Genomic DNA, 27,998 nt, shown 5'->3' on the forward strand with positions numbered 1-27,998 from the left:
GTTACCTTAAATGTGATAATAGAATCTTATGGCAGCTTGAAGTATTAAGTATTAAGTATTAATTAAATCCATTTGGGTATTTGACCAATCGAATAGACCCCTCGAGACAGACTGGTGACCTGTCCAGTATGTCCCCAGCTCCAGCAGATGAATGAATGAATGGACCCATTAAAATTGTTGACCAATCGGATGGAGCTCTTTTATGTTAGATGTTAACATCCTGTGTAGACTATTATTGTCATTTGGAGTATACTTTAAGTTAAGATGACTCTTATTTAACTTAAACTGTTTCAGTGAAATGGAAATTATGTTTTGGGTTGTTTTGCTATTTGTTAATGTATCGCAAGTTATATTGTCATCGCAATATTGATCATTTATATTGCCCATTGCGAGTTTGTCTCATATCGTGCAGCCCTAACATGCATCCATTTTTGCAAAAGTTCTGATGTTGTTTGTTTTCGTGGGTGAAATGCAGACATGCTGTGGCCTTGAGTCCAGCTCTGGGTTGACGTCATGAAATGGGCGGTACCCACAAGGAGCGAAAACCAGGGACTTAAAGATTGAGTCGTCTTACTTCCAGGTAGAAAAATCAGCTGAAAACAATTCCATTAAAAAATCATTTTTTAGAGTGCATACGTTAATATGTTATCATATATACTGTATATTTAAGGATATACTTTACTCTGAAAAGCTTAAAAAAAGCATGATAGACCCTTTAAGGTTTTTTTCCAAAGTTTATGTAATGTTTGTCAAAGGATTATGACTACACATCTGTTTTTGTCAAATTTACATTAAAAAAAATCTGTTCATGAAAAACTATTCTCACATTTCAGCTATAAAAGTATCTTTTGTCGATGAAACTGCAAGTTCCTTCATTAAAAACCAACAGAAAACCTGTTTTTTTTGTCTCAACTCAAACCTAGTGTAATCATTTGATGAATAAAAACTAAAATAACCACAATAACAAAACAATAGTACATATAAAACTAACAAGCCAAATAAAACTACAGCTCTTGTTGTTGAGCTGTAGTTTGTTGGGCTATAAAACCTGAGTACTAATAGAGGCAAAAATCCCCCTTTTCTCCCACGCAGATGACAAATTCCTGTTTAATTTTACAAATCAAATGACATTTGCGCACATCTTCAAAAGCTACCCCCCAGCATGCACAAACCCATGCACTTAAACCCTCCCCAATAAAAGATGATATTATCTCAGCCTGTGGTGGCCAGTAACCTCAATAATATGTACTTCCGTTCCCACGGTAACAAACTAACCATGGTCAGTGACTAACCCCCCACCCATCTGAGTCTCCCATGATGACTGCTTTTGTGTAGACTCAAACAAGTGAACCCAACATAGATTTGAGACAGTTTTTGCTCAATTGGGACAGATTTAAAGCTACATCATGTACACAGAGAGGCTTCATTCAAAAAAATGCCAGTAACTCATGTTTCCACCCTGGCCTTAATGATAGTTGTTAACCAAGATAATTCACAGCTTTTGAAAGGAGGCTGGCAGCCATAACAAACAGCGGAAAGAACTGCAAGGATCTTGATGTGGCTTACATAAAAGCTACTTTTTTGCATTTTTGTCACTATAAATTACTCAATAATTTTTTTTTTTACACATTTAAGAACATTCTAGCAAAATTTAGAAAAGATTATTAAAAAACCAAAGCAGCTTTTGTAAATATAAAGGACGGAAATTACACCTCCGTGGGAGAGATCCATTTTTTCCCCCAAGCTAACATCCTCAAAAATATTCCAGCATTTGCTAAATTTCTGTATTTTGGTGCCCGAGACTTAAACTGGCTTATTTTTTCCAATAATAAACTCTATCAGCAGGAATGTGAGGTTGTTTCCTTTGAGCCCGCACTACTCCTCAGAAGAATTTGCCAGGTTGACCAGAGGGGGATTTTGGGGGGGATTCAAGAATGGTTCTTTCTTGTGTGACCTCGTCCAAACATGTGACTTTTTGTTTTGCACAGAGTCGTCATGCTCATCCTTCATCCAACAATGACATTTAATCAGACGCAATATAACTTATGGTTTAAATAAGTCTGGTGCCAAGATTAAATTACATTAATGACTTTGCTTCTGTTGCTGCAGTGATTTCATGAAAGTTTTTCTCCATTTATGGGAGACCAATCCTGTAAGTAGCGTGTTTGGTACGGTGACTGCAAAGCACCTCATTTGAATGATATCCTTGATACATCAGATTGTGATGTTCACCAGCTGTTCCAGATGGTTTGGATTCACATGCAGGCCTGTCCTTTAAAATTATCATGTCCGCATGGGTATAATGAAAGGATTGCCTGAGCTGTGCTGTGTTTCAGCCTCTCTGCCTCGATCACCAGTTTTCTCCTCAAAAAAGCTACTGTGACTGAAGAAAATCTGGGTTTCATTACATTACACTGCTTGCAACATGTGACAAGATACAGAGGACGCTTGTTGGATTTGGATCCTTTCCTTTGCATGCCAGTAGGGGCCATCTGTGTCCCCAGAGAACCAGGACTAAGGGCTGTGCACAAGTTCCCAGTAAAAACTCTGAAGAAAAAGAATCTCTCCCAGAGATTACCAAACATCGGGCTGACCCAGAGATTACAGTTGAGCACCATGGGGACACTCATGGGGGGCTTTGTTGTACTTTCTCCAATTGTTTTAGAAAATTTAATGCATTACTCATAATATTGGCAGTTTCTGACTTAAACAATTATTCTTAAGGAGCCAAGGCACTGAGATGACATAACAGTCAGTGTTTGAGGACAACACTTGATTTTTGGGTGATGGTTTTGTTTTGGTTTGATATATGGTTTGTGCATTACAAAACAACAACAAATTAAATATTCGGGAAAATCCTTTTTTGAAATTTTCAAATAAGGAAGTATCAGTAAAGAAGAACCACATAGTTAGCTAATGCACATGCCTGGTGTGAAAGAACAAATATGAAATCCTTCTTAAATTTGGCAATTTAACAATTGTTTGACACTTTCAACTTAAACAAGCAGTATGGATGCAACAGTCCAATTTTCCCATGATTTGGTTCAATAACGTAACATACACTTCGGTTAAAATCCAGAATTGCGGCATCCCTAGTGTTGTAGAAGACAGTTATTATAGCAAGAAATGTTCTAAAACTTATTTGGTGAATGTCAGGATGCTGCATTGTCAACATATAAGTCTTTCAAAAACAAATTTCTACTTTTGTGCCTTGAGGAAATAAAATGCTAGCAGTTAGTTCATGTTTTTATTCACTTTTGAGGTTAAAGACGCCTGTGTTTGTTCACTTTGTCCAAGCACATAGCAGAATGCATAAATACCATTTTTTTTTGAGTAAAAATCCTGTCTTTTGCTTAGTTTGGCCGGTGTGGGTACCGGATGTTCTCGGGTTGCCGGATGTTCTCGGGGTCCTTCGGGGTCCTTCGACCAATGATGACGTCACACTATTTGATTGGCTGTAAGTTGCCACGACCAATGAGTTAACGTCGCTAAGTTTTTTTTAAAAACTTTATTGACAATTGCGGTATCATACATTAACAATGACATTAACGTTAACAACGAACAATAACAATGTAATGAATATTGCTTCGACCTCTGCGCCTCCCTGCTCTCTGGCTCTGGGGGCCTCGCGGCGGTCCTGCTGGCCCTGGCCTGGGTGGCGGTCTTGGTCGCCCGGGGGGCGGTTGTTCCCTGCCTGTTCCCGTGTGGCGTTGGGGGAATTCCGGCTGCCGCTGCTGCTGCGGCGGGGGTATGGGTGTGGGGGTGGCTGGGCGCTCCTCCTCCTTCTTTTCACATTCCACCATCCATTTTAGAAGAACATAAACACTCACCTGAGCACAGGTGTTAGCTCACCTTTGCACTAATAGTTTGCATGATTGAATGAATGAAAGATTTCACACTAGTTGGTTTAAAGGCATAGGTATGCGTTGGTGAACACTATCTGTTTTGTGTGCATGTTGACATGTGGACATTTTTGCGGCTAGCAGGTGTGTTGATAATATTTGAGTGTGTGTGAACAGGCCCCGCCCTTTTTGTACTACATTTGAACCGTACCGTAACGATAAACAACCAGTAAACCTGTCTGCTCTATGCTGCTTCATGGTCTTACCCCCCCTTCCCCTCCTATTATCACCCTCCTACCCCCCCCTCTCTCTAACGTCCCTCTCTCCTCTTCCCCTCTTTCCTTTTCCGTCCGGTCCAACACCAAAGATTTACAAACATGATTGAAATTAATAAAGTTTGGCCTCAATTACAAAAGGGGTTTATTCAGACATACCTTTGGTTTGTCTGAAGATGAATAACCCCTCTTGTTAAAATAAAATATGTCCAACACAAGAGGCCCTCAGCTCTCATCTGTTTGCCTAGCTGTTGGACAGGACAAGTTAAAAAAAAAAAAAAAAAAAAAATGAATATTGCTTCGAAGATCAGTCACCATTGCCAAACATAATATATTAACATAGAAAATAAAGAATAGAGGGGAAAAAAGAAACAATGAACATAACACACAAATAAATAAAAACATAAGTAAAATAAAATAAAGGAACATAGAAAAAATCTAAATAGTCTAATACTAGTTAAGTTAGGGGTACTCGTGAAGTTTGTATTTCTGAACAAAACTAAGCAATTTCAAGCCATTCTTCTTTTTCATATAATGAAGTGATTGAAAGTAAAAACAGAGCTCTTTATTAAATGTTATAAAAAGTGGTTTGGTCTTCAAAACTTGACCTCACCAAGATGGCGGTGCTCTCCTCCAATGAGGAACCACGTGATGTCTCCTCTAGTGATATAACTCATTGGAAGGACCCTGAAGGACCCCGAGAACATCCGGCAACCCGAGAACATCCGGTACCCACACCGGGCGTGTGATGCCTACTCAGGTGACACTTATTTGTGTTTTTTTTTAATAAACAGCAACAACCACTAGAGGGCATTGTAGGTGTTTGTATCAGCATTTGCTACTAATGGCAATGCAGAACAAGAAGCACCAGCCTCTGAGGAATTGTTCAAAAGATGTTCAGACGATAAAAAATTCAATGAACTTCACAATTTGAAGTGATATCAAGAGTTTAGCTGACTTGTTAGTATTTTCTTTATGCTACGGTTATCTGAATAATTGTTTACATGTTGGGCTAATCTACTAGATTCCTCCTCTATTTCATGAGACTGAAAAAGCCTCAGTATGTTGTAGTAAAGTGTTCATATAATCTGTCCATAGTTTTCATTGCATTTTTTGGCTGCTGGGAGTTTTAGTTATAGTTATTAAAATAATCCTGCATTTTGTGGTACCAGCATCAAACTTGGCATGAATATACCTTTGGATCCCCTCTTTCAGAAAAGCACATTAGCCACGAGAAAATCAAAGATCAATACATTATAATATAATTTAATTCAATGTAACATAAGATTACATAATATAAAAAAAACAATGCAATACACAACACAACACAACAGTATTCTGTAGGTTTCCCTAAAGTCAAGACATAAATCATTTTTGCACCAATGAGCACATTGCCGCCTCTTTATTGGTAATTATTTTGGATTTTTCTTATGGCTAAATGCCCTTTTCTGAAAGAAGGAATCCTTAAGCATATCTATGCCAAATTTGGTGCTTGTACCACAAAATGCGTTATCGATATTACACACAATTTGTCAAAAAAATCAACCTAATCGGCTTCGCTATTATATTCTGGAGCAACTTTTTGTCCGAAAAATATGGTAGGCATCCTTCTGTTTATAAATTGTCTGCTGACGTGTCTTGAACTTTTTTTTAAAGTGCTTTTTTAATTTTTCTTTTTTTATTCTTGCCACATGTTTGGTTAAGAATACTTGTAACATTACAAAAGGACAAACTGAAGGGGAAAAAAAACTTTACAAAAATATTTTAATAAAAGCAGGCTCCAGATATAACTGCGAAAACATTAGTGCAATCTCTCCTGGCTCACAGCCGGCAGACTCACAGGGCAGCCAGTCTGTTACTAATCAAAACCAACTGGTTGAAGTCTTAACGGGCTGAAGGAGAATGGAAAAAAAAAGGATGGCCGAGGAAAAAGAAGAGCTGGGAGGAAAAGGTAAATGCTCTCTGAAACAGTTAGCAGAGAGTGAACATTAGAGGGTAGAGTGAATAAATGTGTGTTTGGTGAGTTTTAAGGAGGAGGGGGGGATGGGGCTCTACGGATGTGATTCATACTCCCTGTCAAAACTGAAGGGGAGGAAACCTGATGAGGACAGAACAGAGGAGATCAGGGAGGGTGGGGAGGCGAAAAAAAAAAGAAAAAGGCCGGCCTATTTTACACCACCCCGACTGTTTGAGACTCAGCGTCAGCAAAAGCATAATCTGATCAAGATGGAAGTTGCAGCTTGACTGCTTCCTGGTTTTCTGCTTTCCTTTGGGGGTTTCAGTGTCTGTCCAACAACTTCAGGGTGAAGATGTAGAGTGGAGACTGGAAAATGCCTTGCAGAAGTCTAGATTAGGATCTTTTCACAGATGAAATATGTCTACTCGGTTGGAAAGACATGGATATCTAAAATCTGGATGAAATGCTTTTGGTGGGATGAATGAAACGGCGGCTCAGTAGACGTTTCTGGATGACTGCAAGACGACTGTCAAATGAAGTAAGGAATGAACACTAACTTTAATACATCTTTCCTTCTAGGCCTGCAGCTTCATAGGTAACTGTATCTTTTTTAACTCACCCATTTCTTATTTTACTAGACAAGTAGAAGTCTGTGCCAGAACAGAAACACCAGTTCTTATGGTTTGGGGTTGCATATTTTATATGACTTCTACGGTACAGGAAGCTGTTTTTCGGCAAAGAAGTCGATGTCATTTTGAGCAAAATCATATTTGATGTAATGATATTTTTACAAATGGAGTTTCTTCACAACAGACAATTTTTAGCTGGCATACATATCAAATGCATAGCGTGCAACAGCATATCAAGGATACCTAACCTATTATCTTACTCTGGCACCAGACAGGTTTCCTTCTTTGAATTTATTTATTCTTGCCCCCTCATTTGCCCTTATTTTTAAGTACATATTAGTATCATTATTGACAAAGATTAAAAATCATCTATACAAGCTTCTTTAAGCATAGCATAATAATAAAGATAAAAATAACAAAACAAAAAGTAACATTAAATAATATAAATAAAATTAGCATTATCTTAAAATAACGTTCTCCTTTGCCATCCTTCCAAAGTCACCATTTGAATAGTCTGGCTCTGCCACTAATGTGTATGATTAGATTAAATTTAATGGAGACACTGACTTTTTCACATTTCTTTTCTACATTATTAGAGGGCCGATATCATGCAAAATTAACTTTTTGAGCTGTTTGGTGTATTTTAATGCTAACAACCCCATAGCAGTATTTTGATCCATTCACGCATTTCTGAGTATTCCTCTGAAAACCTGCGCTCTGAGTACCAGCCCCACCCAGTCCACAAAAACAAGCGGGTTCTCACATTGTGGCGTAGAAAGGTGGGGATGTTCCCCTTCCAGGAGGAGTCTGCGCTGCCAGTACGGCCCCCAGGCTAACACAAACACACTCCTACTTTTGCCACAGAGCTAGCGGTAATCGGTTACACGCTTTTATTTTATATGCACAATATGCACATCCCTCTTTGCATATGTTCGGATATATTTATTTTTGTCGGAGAAACACAGAGATGCTGCAAAGGCTGGCTCTAAGTTGATGTCCACAAGGAGAGAAAGGCGGTGCCACAGAGATCAATGAAAATTAGCTGCAATAAATATCCAATTTTCATAAGAAATCATTCTTTAGCTAGGCAAAGGTTATATGAATATAATTCACTCTGAGAGGCTTAAGAAAAGCATGATATAGACCCTTTGAATCTTGAGAAACCTACTAAGAGTTTGCAATTTGAAACACAGTTTAGCAACTTAATATACTCTAATGTAATTTATTTGTTGGGGACTTTGATTTCGTTCTCTTTATCTGTGAATTATGCTTTTTATGTGTGTGCGAAAATGTGAGATTACACCAAATTTTCAAAACCTTTTTGAACTTTTCCATTTACATTTTGTTAAATGTTAGTATAACCTTTAAATGGATTGCACTTTATTGGAGTTCCCAGGGAATGTAAGTGCAGGGTCATTGCATCATTCTTGAACTTTCACTTATTGCTTCCTGTTTACTTGAGAAGTGAGACATTGTTTCCCTTGAGCTTTTAGCTTTTGTAAACTTGGTAGCACTTGATGTTTCTCATGCCAATTTCTTTCTTTCTTTTTCTTTTTTTTTTGTTCATCTACAGCAGATGTGCTTCGAGGATTTATTATGGGATAGAACTGGCTCTCCATCATGCCAGTAGCCATTAGGAAAAGAAGCTGGGAAGAGCACGTAACTCACCCATCTGGACTGCAGTACAGCTACGACGACCTGGATCTGGTCTGCTGTCATGGAGTTGACGGCGAAGGACCTGGGATTGGATCTGGGGATTTAAAACAAGGTCGACGGCTGAGGTGTGCTTCATTGCCAGAAGGCTGCCACCAGCTGCCCACAAATGACCATGCCAGGTCACTCGTGGGTGAAGCAACCACTGACAAATATATTACTGAGTCAGAGGAGGTAACATTAACTGACAAGAATGAAAAAATTGCTCAAGATTTGCTTGAGTCATTCAACGGCTCTCACAAACTGGACTCGCAATCACAGCCTCTGCAAACTACAAACCCTGGAACCTCTGAAACTCATTGGTGTAAATTTAACAGCATGCCTGCTGGTGCAAACAGCTCAGTTGATACCAAAAGTCGGAGGGAGCACATTTTCTGTAATGGAAGTGTTGCTTGTCCACAAAGCAGCCAATGCCACATCTGCAACAGCCATAATGTCTTTAAAAGTCCACATATCTGTCGTGAAGGGCAACAATACATCTCTATCTCCTCAAACAATAGGTCTCCATTGTGTGGTTCTGCTTGTGAACTGCCTGGCAAACTTCCAGACTACCAGGAAACAAAAGAGAGCCACACAGAGGGTTACAGCAGACCTCCTGAAATCTCTCGGGCCACCCTAAACCCGGACTCCGTCACTGAACTCAGACCTCACGCTAACTGCCCAGATGTTGTCAAAGGGATGATTTCCACCTCTGACCGAGCTGGAGCTGGTGAACCGCTTGCTGTTGAGCTGCACAGTTTGGCTAATGAGAGGGAGTGCGGTGATGCAATATCAACAAACAGGACAATGGACTTGCTTGTAAATTTAGTTGCAAATGGAGATTGTGCTGAAGGAAGAGTTGATGGTTGGAGCACAGATTCAGCTGACAAGCTGGATGGAATGAATGACTCAGCAATTCGACAAGAAAACACAGGACTTGACCATCACGCAAGAGACGTTGAAGGAGAGCAGGATCAGCAGAGTTCTGCTGGGTCATTGGATCAGGGTAATAGTTGTAAGATGCTTAACCAGACCTTGATGAAGCAACGTGATGTAGAAGTGGCTGTTGAGAGCTGCCTTGATGGACAGGAAAGTGCAAAAGAAGACAACAAGGAGGCAACGTTGCTCAATCACAGTCCATCTGAATTGTCTGATAATGGAATGAAAAGACAGTGTTGCTCTTTAACAGGAACTATGTCGTCTAATCAACCAAGGTCGGAATGTTTACCTGTAGACCTCGAAAACACTGGGCATAGTGCAAATGAGAATGTGAAACTATCCTTATGTCAGTCAACTGAAAATTGTAATCTTCAAAAATTACCTCAAAAATTGAGTGTTGGTGAAGATTGTACTGAAAATTGTAGTTCCAAACTGGATACAATACCAGAGATCACCTTTATGGATCAAGTCAATGTTCTAAAATCTGAAATGAACACAGACACTCATTCTTTTACCCAAAATCCTATTCAGTTCTCCCATCTGGACGATGAGCATAAGGCTCCTGGAAACCCAGCACCATGCTCTAAAGAGGTCAGTGAGAGCAGCCATGGCAACCAAACCCGTTGCTTGAGTGAGTCACCTGCTGCAGAGGTGACAGATGGTCACAGGGAACACTGCAGACCAGAGGCCACAGTTTCCACAAGGAAGGAGGCGGACAAGACTTTGAGCGACATCCAGCTACAAAGCTCAGTTTGGGATGGAACGAATGAGACGGGGCATAACAAAGCAGACAACATGGTCAAAGTGCGCATGAGAAAGGTAGGAGAAAATACATCACTGCAGAATGGATGCCATTTTTTCACAGCCTACTTTTTCCTACATCTTTTTTTTTTTTATGTAAACAGATTCTCATTGGGAAAAATGCTTGACAGATGGTTTGTCCCACACTCTGGCACGTGTCTTTGAAAACCATGACTTCACTTCTCACAGGCACACAGATCAGTGAGAGGGGGACCTGTTAAATGTTTTACTCCTTCTTGAAGAAAAACAAGGTCCTATAAGGCTATAAAGTCTGCAAATGCAGAGGACGCTGGAAGCTCAAGTATTCTCCAGAGTAAAATGCCTGAACTGTTTTTGAAATCAGCTATTGTGTGCTGTGCAGTTCATTCTCAATCTACCACTTTGATATAGTCATTTTGAATTTTTTGAACACCTGTCTTCTTGTTATTTTATTCTCTATTCGTGCATTACATACCTTTCTAATGAGCATATCGTTTAGGTAAAACTCAACTGTAACCAATATAATTACTTTTTTTATTATGAATTTGAAAAGATCAGTAAAAGAAATCCCATCACTGACTTCATGTTTAATCTTTAACTTTGCACCACTTTGTCCAGCATGTTTATGACCATTTAAAAGACTATTATAAGTTTGGACTTTTTTACAAAATGTGTGCCTTTTGAATTGGAATTGATTTATCTATGGATTTGTTTAAGGGAAAAGTACTTAAAGACCCACTCCAATCTATTTTTGAGCTATAATTAAAGCATTCCCAGTGGTCTTTTAATTTTTATCAGAAATTCACTGCTGGGTTGTGGGTGGGACCGTTTGCCCAGAGCAACCCTGCTCACCAGGGAGCTTGTGGCTCACCCGGCGTATTTTCTATGTCCCAAATATGATCTTTTTCAAACTGCATTTTTTTGTCTGCTCCTGATTTACAATGATTTGAATAATAAATACTCAAAAATACAATTTTGTACTTAATTTTAGTTCCTGTATGTCCTCCATCATCAGAAAAATGCCACAAAAACACAATTTTCTTCAGAGCTGGTCTTTAAAATATTGCAAAGCTACCTGTGGGATAAAATTAAGTATTTATAGATCTGATTTGTTTAACAATTTTGACAACATCATGAAAAATATGGTCAAAACTAAAACATAAACATGCTTTCTTTTTGGCTTTTAATCCTGTATTTTATCTTCTCAACATAAGCAATGGCAACAAAGTCAGACTGATATTCCATTGTGCTTTGCACTCTCTAACAGTCATTTCCCCAGCAGGCCATGTTGATGGTACAGACTCAGTTTGTAAAATGAAACCATCTGGTTTGTATAATGGCTTGAGATTGAACAGATATTGGACCTTGTTACTGTGTTTATTTGTTTTAGCAACAAGGTCTTATCCTAACCCCAGGGCTAAACTGGATGAACAGTTCTTTATCTGGCTGCAGATGCCTTACTTACATCCTCCTGAGTCTTTTTTCTTTTTCTTTTTACCATTTCCACCCTAACTCATTGATTAAATATGTCTCAACTTGATTCTTTTTCAATACATGTTCTACTTATATATCATCTTGTTTAGGTCATGTACAAGTCTTTGCTATTTTCTAATTTTCTACAGCAGTTGGAAGACTATTCCGTATCTGATCAGTGAAAAAAACAGTGAAAACACAATGTACGTGCCAGAGCAATGTGTGGTTTGGGGGGTTAAACGGAGCAATCTCAAGTTTGAGTTGTGTGGGAACCGTTTTCTCTTTCCAAAAGGGGAATTTCAAAGGAACAAAGTAGAAACCTCAAAAATGGGAAAGACAGGGAAAGCGTAACACCCAAACCCCACCATGCCCTAAAAATACTGCACTCTAAGATTGTGCGTTACCCATTTTTTTTATACTGTTGTGTGGTTGTTCCTGCCATACTGAGACTGATCCTTTTGTTCATTCAGTGAAGCTGGGTAAAGATGGCATTGTCTCTTTATGGCACAATGTGTCATTGTGATTGTGTGAGGGGACAGAATGCAGCGGTGTGCAAAGCCCCTGGCTTGGAATGTCGCTGAATGCATCGATGTGAAGACATTTCCACGAGACGGCCCTTGACATCTATGTGCCCTTTCAGCAAACCCCATAGAAACAGACTTTGGCAGACTAATGGGGAACTAAATGGAAAACACACACATGCACTAGTCATGAGATGTTATTGGAGACCTAGTTTGTGGTAAAGTGCAGCAGTAAGCCCGTAATTGATGATTTTTGCTGCTTTAGATAGTTTCGCTCCACTCACATTGACACTACTATGAAAGCAATTCTTTATACTCACGGAGAGTCAAGAATCTTTTGAGACACGTTTGGTAAATATTTGAAATACGTTATTTATCCTTCGCAATCTAATCAAATTTGGGCTTGAAAGTGTTTCCTTTATCTGTGTTTTGCCCTGGCAAACTTTTCCATGTATAGTAGCCCTTCATTCACAGGTTTTACACGCCTGTGAAAATGCATTTCTTGCTTGCAATTAGGTTTTTAGGCAAAACAGGACAACTCTTTTTTTTTTTTTAGTAAAAGCTTGGACAGGGAACCCCACACACCAAGATAGCAGATAGGCAGATAAAGATGAAGACACATAGCTTTGAGCTCTAAAGACTTTTACAGGTTTTTTTTATGTTTGGCAAAAGCAGGAATAAAACACAGCTGTAGTTGCTTCAGTTGTCTTGTATCCGTCAAGCCACTTGAGGTCAGTGTAGCCTCTTTAACACAGTTTTGATTAATAAGAAATACAGATGTATTGTTTATTTCAAGATGACATGATGGTGTCACATGAGAGTCAGCAACAGAATTTAGTTCAACTGCCAATAGAGGATAGAAATGGAAATGAGGTTTGCTCAAAAACCGTGCAAGGACCATTAAACCTGCAAGTAATATGGAGTTTGACAAATTTCTTCAGAAGATTTTTAGGGTATTTTATTAATTTCTGGTTCTCCCCTGGTTTGTCATTTGTTCTCAGCGGGAGCATGCTCGTTTGGACTCAATGGTGCTTCTGCTGATGAAGCTGGACCAACTGGACCAGGAAATTGAAAATGCACTCATTGCAACCTCCTCTGTGGACAGGACCCACACCCTCCATCGACAGCAACGCCTGGTACATGACTTTGCTTTTTGGTTAATAGGTCGTTTTCACAAAAAAAAAAAACAACAACACAGCTATTAGTTAAGGCACTGTTGAAGTCCAAATGGACTTCCCCGGGTTCTGATTTGGAGTCAGAAGGAACCTGTAGTTGAAGGTTCTAATAATGAGACTCGACACTCTGAAACTCTGGTTCGCCCCTGCAGAGGGAGAATTCAACACAGCTGCTTACAACCTCTCATCACAGTCTGTGTCAATTCTGGCTTCTTCCTTCTGCAGGGTCTTTTTATTGAACACTTGTATCCTAATCTACTCAGCACAAAACATCAGATATGTCAGTTTTTTATTTAAATATAATTATTACATGTGCTGGATTTCAAAACAAATTGATTCTCACTTACTGGATGTGAAAAAATTTAAAATAAATGCTGGTTCTAACTTGCTTTTTTTATGTAATTTGTGCAGAAAGCAGATGAAGGATCTTTGCCAGCTGCTTCACAAGCCCCCCCAAATCCACATTTTTCAGGCATTCTCTCCTCAGAATCCACAGCATCTCCTGATGAAAAAACAGAAAATAAGGTAAGTCAAGAGGTCAATGTACAATCAATTCTTAAGACTCTAGAAAATGCAAAGATAATTGTTACTTTTTGTATTTGTCACACTAGATTATTCAGCAACAAACTATGTAAACCCATTACAAAGTTTAGTAATACTGTCTTTCTTTTTATTGTTGTTTTATTTTCTGTATTACCGGTAAGTAGTAATGCTAGTGACAGGAAAAGTGATCAGAAAAATATTTTCTACAAAATATATACACAAAATAATAACAAATTGTCCAATAAATTGCCCAAAAAACTAAAGATTTTTCAAAAAAATCTGAACAGTTATTTGTACAAAAAAATCTTTAAAAATACAAAAAGGAAAACAACATAGATAAACTTTTTACTTGTTATTTATTTCCTAGCGCTCTTTTTTAGTGCTTCTCCAATATGTCTAGAGGTTCTACAAGAGAACTTTACTTTATAATATAATAACAGTAAAATAATTTCTTCAAAGGTAGCCATTTCCACATAATCAGGTACAACAGAAGCAACCTCTGCTGCCCAGTCGCTACTATCACACATTTTCCTCTACACGGCTTTGGTTTTGTTGGGTTTGACCAATTTATATGAGTTATAATCAATATAAGATAAAAAATAGAATGAATCCTATTTGTGTTCATGAAAAAGAAGTAATATTGTTTTAAATTTAATGGATTTCAAGAAATTTTGCAAAATTCTATACAAAGATAGAAAAAAAGAATATCTGCTTAGTTATTCCTCTGTACTAGTATTATTTTAAGCCTTTTGAAAATTTTATTTTGATCATCTTGTATAGTCTTTTGGTCTTTGTTGTGTATCTTTAGTAATATTTATATACATTCTGTCATATTTAGCAGATGACAGGCTGCTGACAGATGCGTTTAAGCAAAATTCCCCTTACCATTTGAATAAAATTAGTTAACCTTGTATGTAAAGTTGGTTCATGAGACATTTTCTGTTTATCTTTGTTCAATTTTTCTTTTTGCCTTTATTGTAAATATTCAAATTTGATCACGTTTGCTAGTGCTTTTTACAGTTCCTCAAGTGTTTGGCTTTTACAAAATCATTTAGTTTGTGTCAGGTACAAAAACATAGTGATGCTTAGGCTGTATAAGGTCAGAAAAAGGAAAAATGGCAATACACACTGAATGCATGCGTAAACACATATACACGGCAGCAAACGTCCCAATTGCAGGAATGTCCTTCTGCTCTTGGAGCTTAGCCAAGCAGACGTTAAAACTCTATAATTAGCTGGTTCCAAAGTCCCCCCCTCCCCTCAACTTAACAAAGGGGTCATGAGGGGAGTCTGGGAGGTTAAAAGCCAGGGCAGGGGGAGCATAGGGGGACACACTTCAAGTGGGACATGCCTTTTAATCCTTTGCTTGCTCATTTTAGGACTTTCTAAGTCCTGCACCTAAACAATCTTTTACATTTTGCCCAAAATTTTTGAATTTGATGAAGGAGAAAAAAAAAGCCTCTTAAGCAATGTGGGCATTTTTTATGCATTAGTGTAAAAATTATAACCACAAATGTCAAGGAGGGTTGTTATGCATCTTAACAACCCTTCCATTTAGCAAGAAGAAACACACACGCATTCCTCAATTTTCTAAAGTTTCATGTTGATATTTCTGTCTTCCTGCATGTCATAACTTTTCTCACAGGAGAGGAATGACATGCCTATTTTGCACAAGCCCAAATGAACATGCTCTATGATTAGTAGGCTTGGTCTGTTGCCAGTTACTCCATGGCATTCATTTCTTATGTAACCCATGGTAACTCACTAAGCTTGGGTAAACAGTCCTTTCACTGTGCCTAATAGGAGGCCTTTTACAGTGGCGGCCCCATGGGGTGATAGATTGAAGCCAAATAGATGACGACTTCATGAAAAGGATTCCCTGATGTTAATTGCTCCTGGTTAATTTTTTTAAATCCCTTACAAAAAAATGTTATGACAATTTAATCTTTTTTATTTTGCAATGTTCTAAGTTACAATATTAATACAACAAAGGGATTCAATGTGTATCTTTTTTTGTATCACTCAATTCAATTCAATTCAATTTTATTTGTATAGCCCAAAATCACAACAACAGTCGTCTCGATGGGCTTCGAAGTAAAACATGAAATCAAAAGGATCACAAATACAAAGAGTTCAATAGAAAAATACTAAAATGAACTAACAAACTGACTAAGCTATACTGGCATCCCTGCCCTTAGACCCCCCTTCGCGGTAAGGAAAAACTCCCAAAAAAAACGGATTCCGGAAAAAACGAAGAAACCTCAGGGGTGCCCACATGAAGGAGGGATCCTCCCCCAGGACGGACAGGTGATTTACCAGAAATCTTAGAGAAGAATTAACTTATCTAAATCTACAACTACATATATAAAAGTCCAGCAGACGAGCTTCATCCAGCCGTGGTTGTGGGGACAGTCAAAGGCGCGAGTCGAGCCGAGACAGGAACCACAGCCAGGTGTAGGAGCAGGAGCAGACAGGAGCAGGAGCAGAGACGAGGTACTCGGTCAGGTACAGAGCAGAGACGAGCCAGAGATGAGCCAGAGGCAGGATCCACAGCCAGGTGTAGGAGCAGGAGCAAAGGCGAGGTAAACGGTCAGGAACTGGAGCATGGATGAGCCAACTGGAGTCTGGAAGCACTCCCACTCCCCAGGAGGGGAGAGGAAAAGAGGGACAATACATGAATCGCACTGCACCAAACAGCGGCATGGAAAACTAAATGATGAATAAGGTTTAGTAAGTAACCAAGAACAATGATATTTTGAGGAGGTAGCTGTTATATTTTCCACCTCATAAATTATTGTGACTCTTGAAAATTCTATGCACGTAATAATATATGCAGTAATAATTTAAGAAAGTTAAAATACTGTTTTCATTTATATTTAGCAAAAAATCACACCCAATGTATCTTGGATAGTTTTTCATACTGTTTTTTGTTGTTGTTTTTTTTTCTTTAACTGACTTGGTGTAACTCTTAACAGATGGGAAATAACTGATATTTGAGTCCAAGCAATGTTACTCAATAAACAGTTGAATATATATATATATATATATATATATATATATATATATATATATATATATATATATATATATATATATATATATATATATACAGTGCAGACCAAAACTTTGGACACACAAAGAGTTTTCTTTATTTTCATGACTATGAAAATTGTAGATTCACACTGAAGGCATAAAAACTATGAATTAACAAATGTGGAATTATATACATGACAAAAAAGTGTGAAACAACTGAAAAATACAAAGAAACTGGCTCACATGGACCGCCCCAGTAAAGGAAGACCAAGAGTCACCTCTGCTGCGAAGGATAATTTCATCCGAGTCACCAGCCTCAGAAATGGCAGGTTAACAGCAGCTCAGATTAGAGAGCAGGTCAATGGCACACAGAGTTCTAGCAGCAGACACATCTCTACAACAACTGTTCCAAGGAGACTGTGTGAATCAGGCCTTCTTGGTAGAATATGCAAAAGAAAGGCAACAAGCAGAAGAGACTTGTTTGGGCTAAAGAACACAAGAAATGGACATTAGACCAGTGGAAATCTGTGCCTTGGTCTGATGAGTCCAAATTGGAGATTTTTGGTTCCAACCACTGCGTCTTTGTGCGACGAAGAAAAGGTGAACGGATGGACCCTGCATGCCTGGTACCCACCGTGAAGCATGGAGGAAGAGGTGTGATGGTGTGGGGGGGCTGTGCTGGTGACACTGTTGAGGATTTATTCCAAATTTAAGGCATACTGAACCAGCATGGCACCACAGCATTTTGCAGCGGCATGTTATTCCACCCGGTTTGCATTTAGTTGGACCGTCGTTTATTTTTCAATGGGACAATGACCCCAAACACACCTCCAGGCTGAGTAAGGGCTATTGGACCAAGAAGGAGAGTGATGGGTGCTGCGCCAGATAACCTGGCCTCCACAGTCACCAGACCAAAACCCAATCGAGATGTTTTGGGGTGAGCTGGACCACAGAGTGAAGGCAAAAGCGCCAACAAGTGCTGAGCATCTCTGGGAACTCCTTCAAGACTGTTGGAAGACCATTTCAGGTGACTACCTCTTGAAGCTCATCAAGAGAATGCCAAGAGTGTGCAAAGCAGTAATAAAAGCAAAAGGTGGCTACTTTGAAGAACCTACAACAGGGGTGTCAAACTTATTTTCCTCGAGGGCCACATCAGTATAGTATTTGTCCTCAAAGGGCCAGATGTCACTAATACATGTAACTAAATGTAATGAAAAATAAATGAAACTACTCCTTAATGTTAAATAACTCATTATTTATGATACATTTTTAAAGTGACAATTATGGAGTCCTATGTTGTTCATAATTAAATAAATAAATTGCAGTTGCATAGAAAACATATGTTTGCTTGTTACTCAATCCTTTTAGATTTGATTCTGTCAGGTTAGGTTATATGGATAATGTTTAAGTCCTAATTTATAGTTGGCAATTCCAAAATTTAAAGTCCTATTCCCCCTAGATATGAACAAATACACACCATTTTATATTTATTTTTTTAAGAAATTAAAAACTTTTATGGTCTTGAGGGCCACATAAAATGACATGGAGGGCCACATTTGGCCCCTGGGCCTTGAGTTTGACACATGTGACCTACAATATAACATATTTTCAGTTGTTTCACACTTTTTTGTTATGTATATAATTCCACATGTGTTAATTCACAGTTTAGATGCCTTTAGTGTGAATTTACTATTTTCATAGTCATGAAAATAAAGAAAACTATTTGAACGAGAAGGTATGTCAAAACTTTTGGTCTGTACTGTATATATATATTTTTGGGGAAATTACTTTAATAGCATAGGAATCTGAATCTAGATAAGGATGGTATTGTCCTCAAAAAAAAAGGATGGAATGAGAATAGAAATAATTAATAGTACTTCCTGAGAATCCTAAAGTAGCTCCCATTCACATGTAGGTGCAACCAGCCTATTAAAACAGTGACAAAAGCAGTAAATATAAATATTTTTACAAGATTCTTTAAGACGTCTTCTATTCAGTTTAGCAAAACTCAAATGTGTAGTACAAGTAGCGTATTTTTACCTTTCCTATTTTGAATAAGAGAAAACTAAAGAATCTGCATTGAATAATGTGTGTTGATTGCTATAATTAATCAGCATTAGTTAGAAAGACCAAACTGATTATATTTTTCTCTTCTTCAGTACCTTTAAAGTTATTTTGAAAATCTATTAACTTGAAACAAAAACTGATCTCAATATAGATTCATATGACTTCATGACTTAATTTTTTTTTGAATTAATATTTAAATTGGTCTTCTTAATGACCCACTCAGATAATCTTATCTTTTTTAAAAGCGTTCCCAGTGGCCTTTAAATACTGTTTATGAAAAAAAAGAAAAAAGAAAAATCTGTGTCGTTTTCTGGGAATTTCTGCAGAGTGGCAGACATTTGTCTCAGAGTTCTGAGAGGGACCGTTGGCAAGGGACAACCCCGCCCGCCTCTCTTCACCTTCCCATTGCTGAGAGATCTCTGTTTACACGCTCATCTGCTAGCTTAGCCCTTCACACCCCCAACCTAACATCATCAGCGCAACAAAAATGGTGAGCAATATTGGAGCCATCCAGCCGTACAGTTCTGAGACAGACACCAGCTCAGAAGAGGGAAATGAAAACGTACATGGATCTAGTTGTCTACAGGTGAATGCATTGGAATGGAGTGGAGCAGAAAGCTTGTGAACTGTTCATTGTATTTTCTACGTAACAAATACACTCTTTTTCAAATGGCCTTTTTTCGTCTGCTCTTGATTCACACGATTTGATTAAAGAAATACTCTAACATGTAATTTTGAGCTTCATTTTCGTTGTATATGTCTTCCATCATCAACAAAATGCGCCAAAGTGTTAAAAGCAACAAAATTTTTAATTTGCCATTTAAGTTGTTATTGGGACGACATCAATGTCCCTGTAGCACCTACTGACACTCACAACGTGCCACACTATTGTCAAATGGTACAAAGCACACTCTCACACTATCCTGTCTTTTTATGTAACCACGATAAACATGGAGTATATGATGAGTGGTCGTCTACTTTTTATCTCTCACTCACTGTTTCAAATACAGTAAGTCATTGGGTTCATGTCAAACTTGGTTTAGCAGGGCACTACTTTTAGGCTTCAGCAGGTGGTTGTCATTATTGCATCCGATGGTGGGGTATGTTGAGGGGGGTAACATCTCGCGGATGTTGTGCCACAGCAGGTGCTTTTTTTTTCGTGCTGGAACAGCTATTCTTTAACCCGGGTGTTTTTCTTGGCAGGATTCCTTTACATGCTGGATATAGCAGGTGTATTTCACTGCTGTTTTGCATGCATTGTTGCTTTGTAACAGATGGGTCTTTTTTGTCATTTTAGTGAACACAAATTAACGACTCCAGAGTTCATTTAGTTTTATATCGAACTACATTTGTGATTAGGTTCAGATTTTTGGTTAATCTGATTTTGATGGTTTCATCCTACTTTTGAACAGATCAAAATAGCCATTTGAAGAAGGAAGTGACATGCAATCAGAGCACAACTATTTAACAAACCTTAACAACTTGAACTAACTAAACACTATTAATACGCAAGGTGCTTTCACACCTTGTGAGTTTCACTGGGTACTACCAAAAACTAGCACGTCTTGATTAAGTTTGGTTTTCTTTTACAATCAACTCTTAAAAGATAAACCAAGAAAATTGTGATCATTCTGCAGTCAGTTGGGTTTTAAGTGGTGTTTTTGATCATGTTTTAAAATTGTCCCTTTGTCAGTGACTCCAGTTTCGGGTTCATCATGATTCACAGCTGTCTTCATTTCAGTTAATTGCCATCAATTTTGCATCAAACAATTTCAATATACATATATGGTTTGAAGGGAACATTTTGTTACACAATGTGTAAAAAACATTTGTTATGAGACCCTATTTTTAGAGAAGTGCTCCGGATGTGCCCAGACATGGCAGCGGGTGGAGACTGCTGACTTCTGACCACCTTCCTTTGAATGTCACAATCGGAAGCAACAGATCATTCACTTTCAGCACCTACTGTTCTCACCAGCAGGGTACAAAAGACAGAATCCTGCACAGGACTTAAGAAGAACAAAGCGTGCGGATCCTGTTAAATTTAGCTCCATTTTTTACAAGTCAAGCACATGTTCACAGTGAAGGTGTTGCTTCTTACTTCTTTGTGCCTTTCATCTTTTGTCAACACTAACAGCCTTTAGTCGTGTTTTGATCTGTTTTTTGTCTCCTTGGTAACAGCCCTCCAAAGACAATTAAGAATTTGCTTTTTGGGACTAAATTCGGGGGGGGGGGGTTCTATTAAGATATTTTTATCTAGGTTCAATATATTTTTTATGCGTGACATGAGCAACTGAAATATATAGCTCTTTATCTGTCTGCGCTTTGGCAGACAATAGAAGTGCTGAGGCTTGCGTGCTAAGGTCACTAGCAGATCTCTGCTCTGTCCTTCCTCCATGTCCCGCTTTGGCAGCCTCACGGTCCCAAAACATCCTTCATGTACACCACACCTTCTCAGAGTTACAGCCAGATAAAAGCCCCAGGACTGTGTTACTTTCACTGGCTTCTGTTTATCTTTACTCGAGCTTCCCCATCCCCGTCCTTGCTTGGGTAGTCAACACAAAGCAAAAACAGGCGTAATTATGTTTGCCTACATTCCACCCACATATTTGACTTAGTCTGACAAACTCAGACAGTCAGCTATGACACTGACCACTATTCCATCTGACAAAAGCTGCTGGAAGGGGTTGGTCACGGCCATGCTGGTTGCTTTGTGTTGTGTCATTGCTCCCAAGGTCAGTCCTCTGCTGAGCACAGCTGTAACATGAACACAAACACAGACACCCCCAAAAATGACTAATGTTTGGAACAGGATGTGGAAAATGAACTTGTTTTCAACCCCAACAAGGAAACGTTGTTTTTTCTGTCAATTCAAGGCTGGGTCATTTTTACTTGTTAGCAGAGCGGATAATATTTAAAATCACATCAGAATCACAAGACAACACATAATAATATGATTTGATTTATCTATTTGTTCCTTTGTTCCTTGTATTCTGCCCCATCTCTTCCCTTCATTGTCTACACATGTCAGTCCAACTCAGTTTGCATTCTGAACATTTTGTTAAATCGTATTGAAGTTATGACTATTTAATTGCTTCACAAATGACAATTATGTTTTAGCATCTGTTTCCAAGTCAGATACCATGTACATTTTTGTTTTTATAGCCTGTGCTTATTCATAGTTCTTTTTTTGATGGCACGAAGCCTAACTTACATCACCTCTGACACCCATGACTTATATTTGTATTTAGTTACTTTTTAACCAAATAATACAGTTTCAACCACAATAAAATGATGCATTCGTGTCTTTTTGCTTATGAGCAGTTGCAGCGTTCAGACAAGATACTGGGTGAATCAATGCAGATACACATCTGTTACATGAAAAGACGACCTCCCATTGCAGTTGAAGCTGTTGGATGACGGTATGGCACATTGACTATAAATTTCAGGGATGACTGGGATATACAAGCATCTGGAAAACAGCCCTAGAGCTAGAGATAATCAAGTGCTATAAATCACAGCATCAACAAATTGAACGCCCTCTTATAACCACAGACATGCACATACATGAATTCACAGTAAATCACTGCGCAATGAAAGCGTCACATATTTAGGGCTGTGACTCAAAACATTAATTGGGACAATTTATATATGCATTGTTGTACTGGATAAAGAACAGAGGAAAGCCTTTTTGGTGGATGTGGCAGTTCCAGATGATGGCAAAAAACGCAGAAAGCTAAGATGCTGAACAGGACTCTCAAGCTCCCAGGCTTGCTAAGGGCATGAATAGATGCCCTGTGTCATGATTTGATTTTGTTGTCTTGTTTTTGGTCCTTGTTCTGTCTTGTTTCTGTTTCCTGTTTTATTTTGAAAGTCTCCTGTCTTGTCTGTTTTCTTGAGTTTTACTTCCTTTGGTCCCCATCAGCCCTGATCGTGTCCACCTGTGTCTTGTCTGCCCTGTCTGTATATAAGTCTGGTCTCTGCCTTCCTCCAGTGTTGGTCCATTAGTTATTCCTGTCCTGGTTGTCCTTGTCATGCCATGTTCCTCGGTTCTTGTTCCACGCCACAGTGAGTTTTGTTTAGTTTTGTCATCCTGCTCTGCAGCGCCTTTTGTTTGTTCATTAAACCCTCTAGACTCTGATCCTCATGCCTCCACCTCTGCGTCTGGGTCCAACCGGCTCTCGAGCCACCCTCCACCATGACACCCTGAAGACAATAACTCAATAACTAGAGAAAAATCCCATAAATTCATGCATTACTGAAGTTTTTTGCCCAAAATTGTAAGGTGTTAATTGTTCAAAACCAAAGGTTTGGCACAATTTTATTCCACCATAGTTTAAAACTGAGACCAAAGCTGCTTCAAGCTGCTAGTCTCTTCAACATGTCAGTAAACTCTGCATCTTGTACAGGACTTGCACCACCTCAGGTTTTGACAGAGGACAGTCTAATCCCTTTTGTTAGCCTGGTTTCTGCTTTCCCCCCAAAATGTCAGCAGCTAATCCACAGGCCAACATTGTTGTTGCAGTCGGGACCTTAAGCTTATCCCTATTAACTCTGGTCTTTTAGACACAAATTCAGACTTAGTGAGCAAAAACAGGTGACACGTTTTTGTTTTTTTTGTCTTGATGGTTGTATGGCAGTTCAATCATACCATTCTTGCAGTTGCACACCTCTGTAAGCAGGTCAAACGTTCTGTGCCTAAGAATGATAGGAGTTGGCTTCAAGAGTGACATCTTGACTGGTGTTAGAGTCAAAAAGTTAGCTGGCTGATTGATTTAATGCTTTGGGAGTTTAGCCTTAAAACCCTCTAGATACAACCACAAAACAAAAAGATGTGATTTGGCATTTTTGTGTGAGGAAAAACTACTTTTTGACTGGTGTGTGCATATTGTTGAGTTTTTATTGTGTAGGATTTCAATATTAACTCTACTCAATTTGAAAACACCCTCTTTTGCTTTCAGCATGTTGGGGTAGATCTGTCAGTCAAAAGTATAGACCAATTTAAACGTTGCACAATTTTTTTTAGCAATTGTTTTCTTTTCAAACTGTTGCTAAACCCAACATCTGGACACTAATATAGCTTTTTTTTTCTGCAGGAAATGTTCCAATGCATCATTACACTAAGTCGCTGCATCACTTTCTGTTGACACACTCCAAGAATGACATATGGAAACTATTAAAATGTGGGGGAAAGGAGAAACTATGAGGGTTTGGTCTCTGGGGAAGTTAAATCTTTGCGTAAGAAAAAATAGCTTTCCCACGTTTCCCTTACACGTGGACTTACACAATACAGAGGAACAAAATCGGACAAAAAAGGAAAGTGCTTATTTATAATGGTCAAGAAACAAAAAACTGAGCTTAAGATAACATCTCCATGGGTTTTGACTGGACAACAGGACTGTAGAGACATACTTTTTACCCCTCCTCCATAGTACAGGTAATACACAGAATGACTGGAATGAAGGCCTGCTTGATCGTGAGCCATCTGTACCAATTTAGCCATTTCTGCTAAGTGGTGGAGAAAAAAGGTTTGGGTTAGCCTAAGCCCCCTAATCCTTGGTCAGCGGAGACCATGGGTGGTCAGACATAACTCACTCTCACCATCTGCAGCTGCAGAACTGGAATGGGATTGAAACAAGCTTGGGGAATGGTTGTTCTTAAAGAATCTCATGACTTTCTTGATAAATTTTACTTACTCATTCAGAAAAGCAAAGGCGTATATATCCACAGACACAAGCTTCCAAAGGGATTTGGTCACTTCTGTATTTGATGTCAACATGCCTAAAAGAAAATTTCCTTCCCTTATTAATTGCAGGTGGACGTTGTTTCAAATTCTCATAGACCTACACACGTGTTAGACAAACACATCTGTACCCCCTTTTCTACCAAAACAACCCATTTCTATTAAATGTGTGGCAGTATATGAGGCAGCTGATACTATTCTGCAGGTCTCTGTGGACACCTGACACGGCCCAGACAGCTCCACAATGTGACAACCTGCACCACGGCATGCCAGAGGGGGTGCAGGCATGTGTTATTGTAATGCTAGAAAAACATTATCAATTACTGAAACCCCTTCACTCACAGTCTTGCAGTTTCTCACTCACATTTCTTAATAATGCAGTTGCTGTTATGAGAGGAAACATAACCCTGTTGATGGGGGATTTACCCTGTGTGAACATGACTCTATGGGTGACCGACAGGAACTCATGGCGCAGTATTTACATAATGGCAAAGGTGCATGCTTGTCAACAAAATGCCTATAGTGGTAAGAACAGAAGCTCGTAGATCTGCTGTTAAAGAAGTATGGAGGGTCACATTTCTCAGTTGGTTTTCTGGGTCAAACTTCAAATTGTTGTTTTTGGCTAAATATTTTGCACTTCCCAAAACACCTGATTTCAAAATTACATTCAGCCAAAAGTGTATTTTTGCAGTTGGTAAAAAGCGTGTTGTGTACCTAATTGACAAACAATACTGAAGCACCAAATTGCAGTCAATGACCAATTGAGAACTTATAAAAAAATGATAAAAAGTTTTCATTTTTATTTTGTAGAGTTAGTTAAGATTAAAAACTTAAAAACAGCATCCAGTTTTGTTCCTTGGTTATTCCACTGTCAGATGTCCATCAAATCTACATTGTCATATGTAGTTACTCTCATGTACAGTACTTCTATTAATGTGGACAAACTGACACAAGAATAATCTGTATTGTGACTAATTGAGTAAAAGAAAGAGTGCTTGTAGACACTTTTCACCTCTTGCAAACCAGGGCGTTAAAGAATAAATCCATGTATTAACATTTGTGATTAACCAGCCAATATTTTGGAAAAGACATGCATGAGCTGCCATTGTCTTGCTATCATCAGCAGATAATGTTATCCATATCTTTGCTCCTTTGTCTCAAATATAAGGAGCTGTGTTGATAGTTGAATATCTAGATTCCAATGGGCATTCTTTTTTCATCTGCTTATCATGTTTGATTGTGACATGCACAGGCTGTATTGTCTGGTTGGGAGAGTAAAAGATAAGAGAACATTTTCCCTCCTATCATTCATATGATCAATATCTTTCCAGACTGGCATTTGGCTGGACTTTGCTCCAGTCTCTAGTCAGATAAAAATAACTCAAAAGACGTGCACACTGATGGAAGATGGACAAAAGCGGGAATGCTTCAAGAAAGAAAAACGGGAGACTGAAATTAATTTCTACTAGGAGAGTATGGATTAGAAACAGGTCAGGGTGTGGAGATCAGCCAAAGACCCTGAGGTCAAATGTCAGTAACAAGAAAGATCTTTGCATTCCATCTGGGTGCTGCCCTTCATACAAACACACACGCACCACAAACACACGCTCAAACTTCATTTCACAGACTTTGCCAGTGCACAGCATTCATTTCTAACAATTCCAAAGAAGAGTCAAACTTTTCTGTTCAAAGAATGATGAATAATAATTGACTTTGTTAAAAAAGCATGAGGTTTTAACCAACGGTTATTGCACAGTTAAAGCAATAATTTTTGAAATGTTTGTTTGATTTTTTTATGTGATTTCAATTCAGTTTTATTTATCACAGGCTTCACACTGGTAACTACACAAATACATAAAATCAGTCATAAAAAACAATAGCTTATGACTAATCTAAACTAAACTAAACTAAACTAAACTAAACTAAACTAAACTAAACAGACTAAACTAAACTGGGTATCCCTGCCCCTAGACCTGGTGTTTGATGCTTGTTTTTGAAAAGCAATTTCGATAAAAGCATCTCCTCGCGACAACCGCATTTAAACCAGGGGCGGGGCTAATGGAGGGACTGGCCCCTCATTAGTCAACATTAGTATAATTATTAACAAAGATTTAGAAATCATCAAAACAATCTTCTTTCTGCATTGCACAAGCTAAAAGATGCATTAAACAACACTGTTTGAAATACGTAGTTGTGATCCTTTCATTTGGCCTTCCACTGTGCTGTACTCATTTGCAACCCTTCCAAAGTCTTCCGCCCCCTCATAAAAAATGTTCTAGCACAACCACTGCTGCATGTAAACACCATAAAAGTTTGTCCCTTTTGGAAAATTAAGCACATCTTGATTGTTTGAATGCATTTTTTGTTTCACTTTATGTTGCTTTAACAGATGGAGTACAACTTAATGGCAGCAGTAATCTAAAAAAAAGTACATTATACCAAATTGAATTAGCCAGTTTTTGTGGAAATCAATATGGTTTACTGTAGTAACACTCAACTACAGTTGTAATAATCCATTTGAACCCATCTACTGCCACTTTCAAATTGAATGGACATTATTCCTTTGTGTGGAGCCAATTCTAATTGTTTCATTAGATGATGTCTTTAATTTGGAACAAGTGAAACCAAATCAGAAAATTAAAGAACTGTGTTTACTTTAGGTCACCTGTAAATAAGCAAAACAATTCATTATATCTTGAATTAAATGCATGACTAATGACATTGTAAATGGCATGAATATAAAACATAACATTTTCCTTTTTTTTTTCAGAGTGCCTTGGTTTTTCCTGAAAAAGAAAAAGGCGGTAAGTTTTAGCTGGTCTCCACAGTTGGTTCACAGTCTGTAGCTCTCCTTCAGAATGAACATGTGATAACATCAGGCTTCTCCATTTCTCACACGTCACATTTTTCTTCTAAAGACAGTGGCTCAGAGATAGAGTTGAAGTTAAAGGTCTGTAGCTAACCTGGCTTTGCTTGGTGTTGTGTGAGGAGATTCAGAGGCTATTGCTGATTGATAACCTTGTCTGGGCTCACAACGGGAGGCCAAAGAGGACTCCAAGCAGAGAGAGACAGTGGTAGAGGAAAGCAGACGCCGAGTCTTGTATGAGACACTGGGTGCAATCTGAGATAAGATCACAGTCATCTTTTAAACCATCAAGCCTTTTGCATTTTCAAGATAAAAGCCAGACTGGACGTCGAGTCTAAGTAAAACAGATTGTCTGAATCATTCCCTTGTTTACCTTTTGCCCTCGTGCCTATAAAATATCCTTTATATACATATCTATGTTTATATATTTTGCTCTTTCATCTCCAGATTTACTGCATGCAAA

General features: G+C 38.5%; 1 protein-coding gene across 2 annotated transcripts in view; it reads left to right on the plus strand.

Moving 5' to 3' along the window:
- Positions 1 to 6,313: 6,313 nt before the first annotated feature.
- The window catches only part of LOC144994589 (rho GTPase-activating protein 7-like), a 75,931-nt gene continuing 54,246 nt past the window's right edge, over positions 6,314 to 27,998 (plus strand). Inside the window, exons 1-5 of one of the 2 annotated variants that reach the window (XM_078953032.1) lie at positions 6,314 to 6,612; positions 8,277 to 10,153; positions 13,110 to 13,244; positions 13,695 to 13,808; positions 27,440 to 27,473. In XM_078953032.1, the coding sequence (XP_078809158.1) occupies positions 8,324 to 10,153; positions 13,110 to 13,244; positions 13,695 to 13,808; positions 27,440 to 27,473 (2,113 nt within the window). In that variant the 5' untranslated portion in view covers positions 6,314 to 6,612; positions 8,277 to 8,323. The remainder of the gene's footprint in view (positions 6,613 to 8,276; positions 10,154 to 13,109; positions 13,245 to 13,694; positions 13,809 to 27,439; positions 27,474 to 27,998) is intronic. The other variant, XM_078953025.1, reaches the window with a different exon arrangement.

This window comes from Oryzias latipes, chromosome 1 (assembly GCF_053564925.1).
Source record: "Oryzias latipes strain Hd-rR chromosome 1, Olatipes_Hd-rR_3.1".
NCBI classification, from domain to species: domain Eukaryota; kingdom Metazoa; phylum Chordata; class Actinopteri; order Beloniformes; family Adrianichthyidae; genus Oryzias; species Oryzias latipes.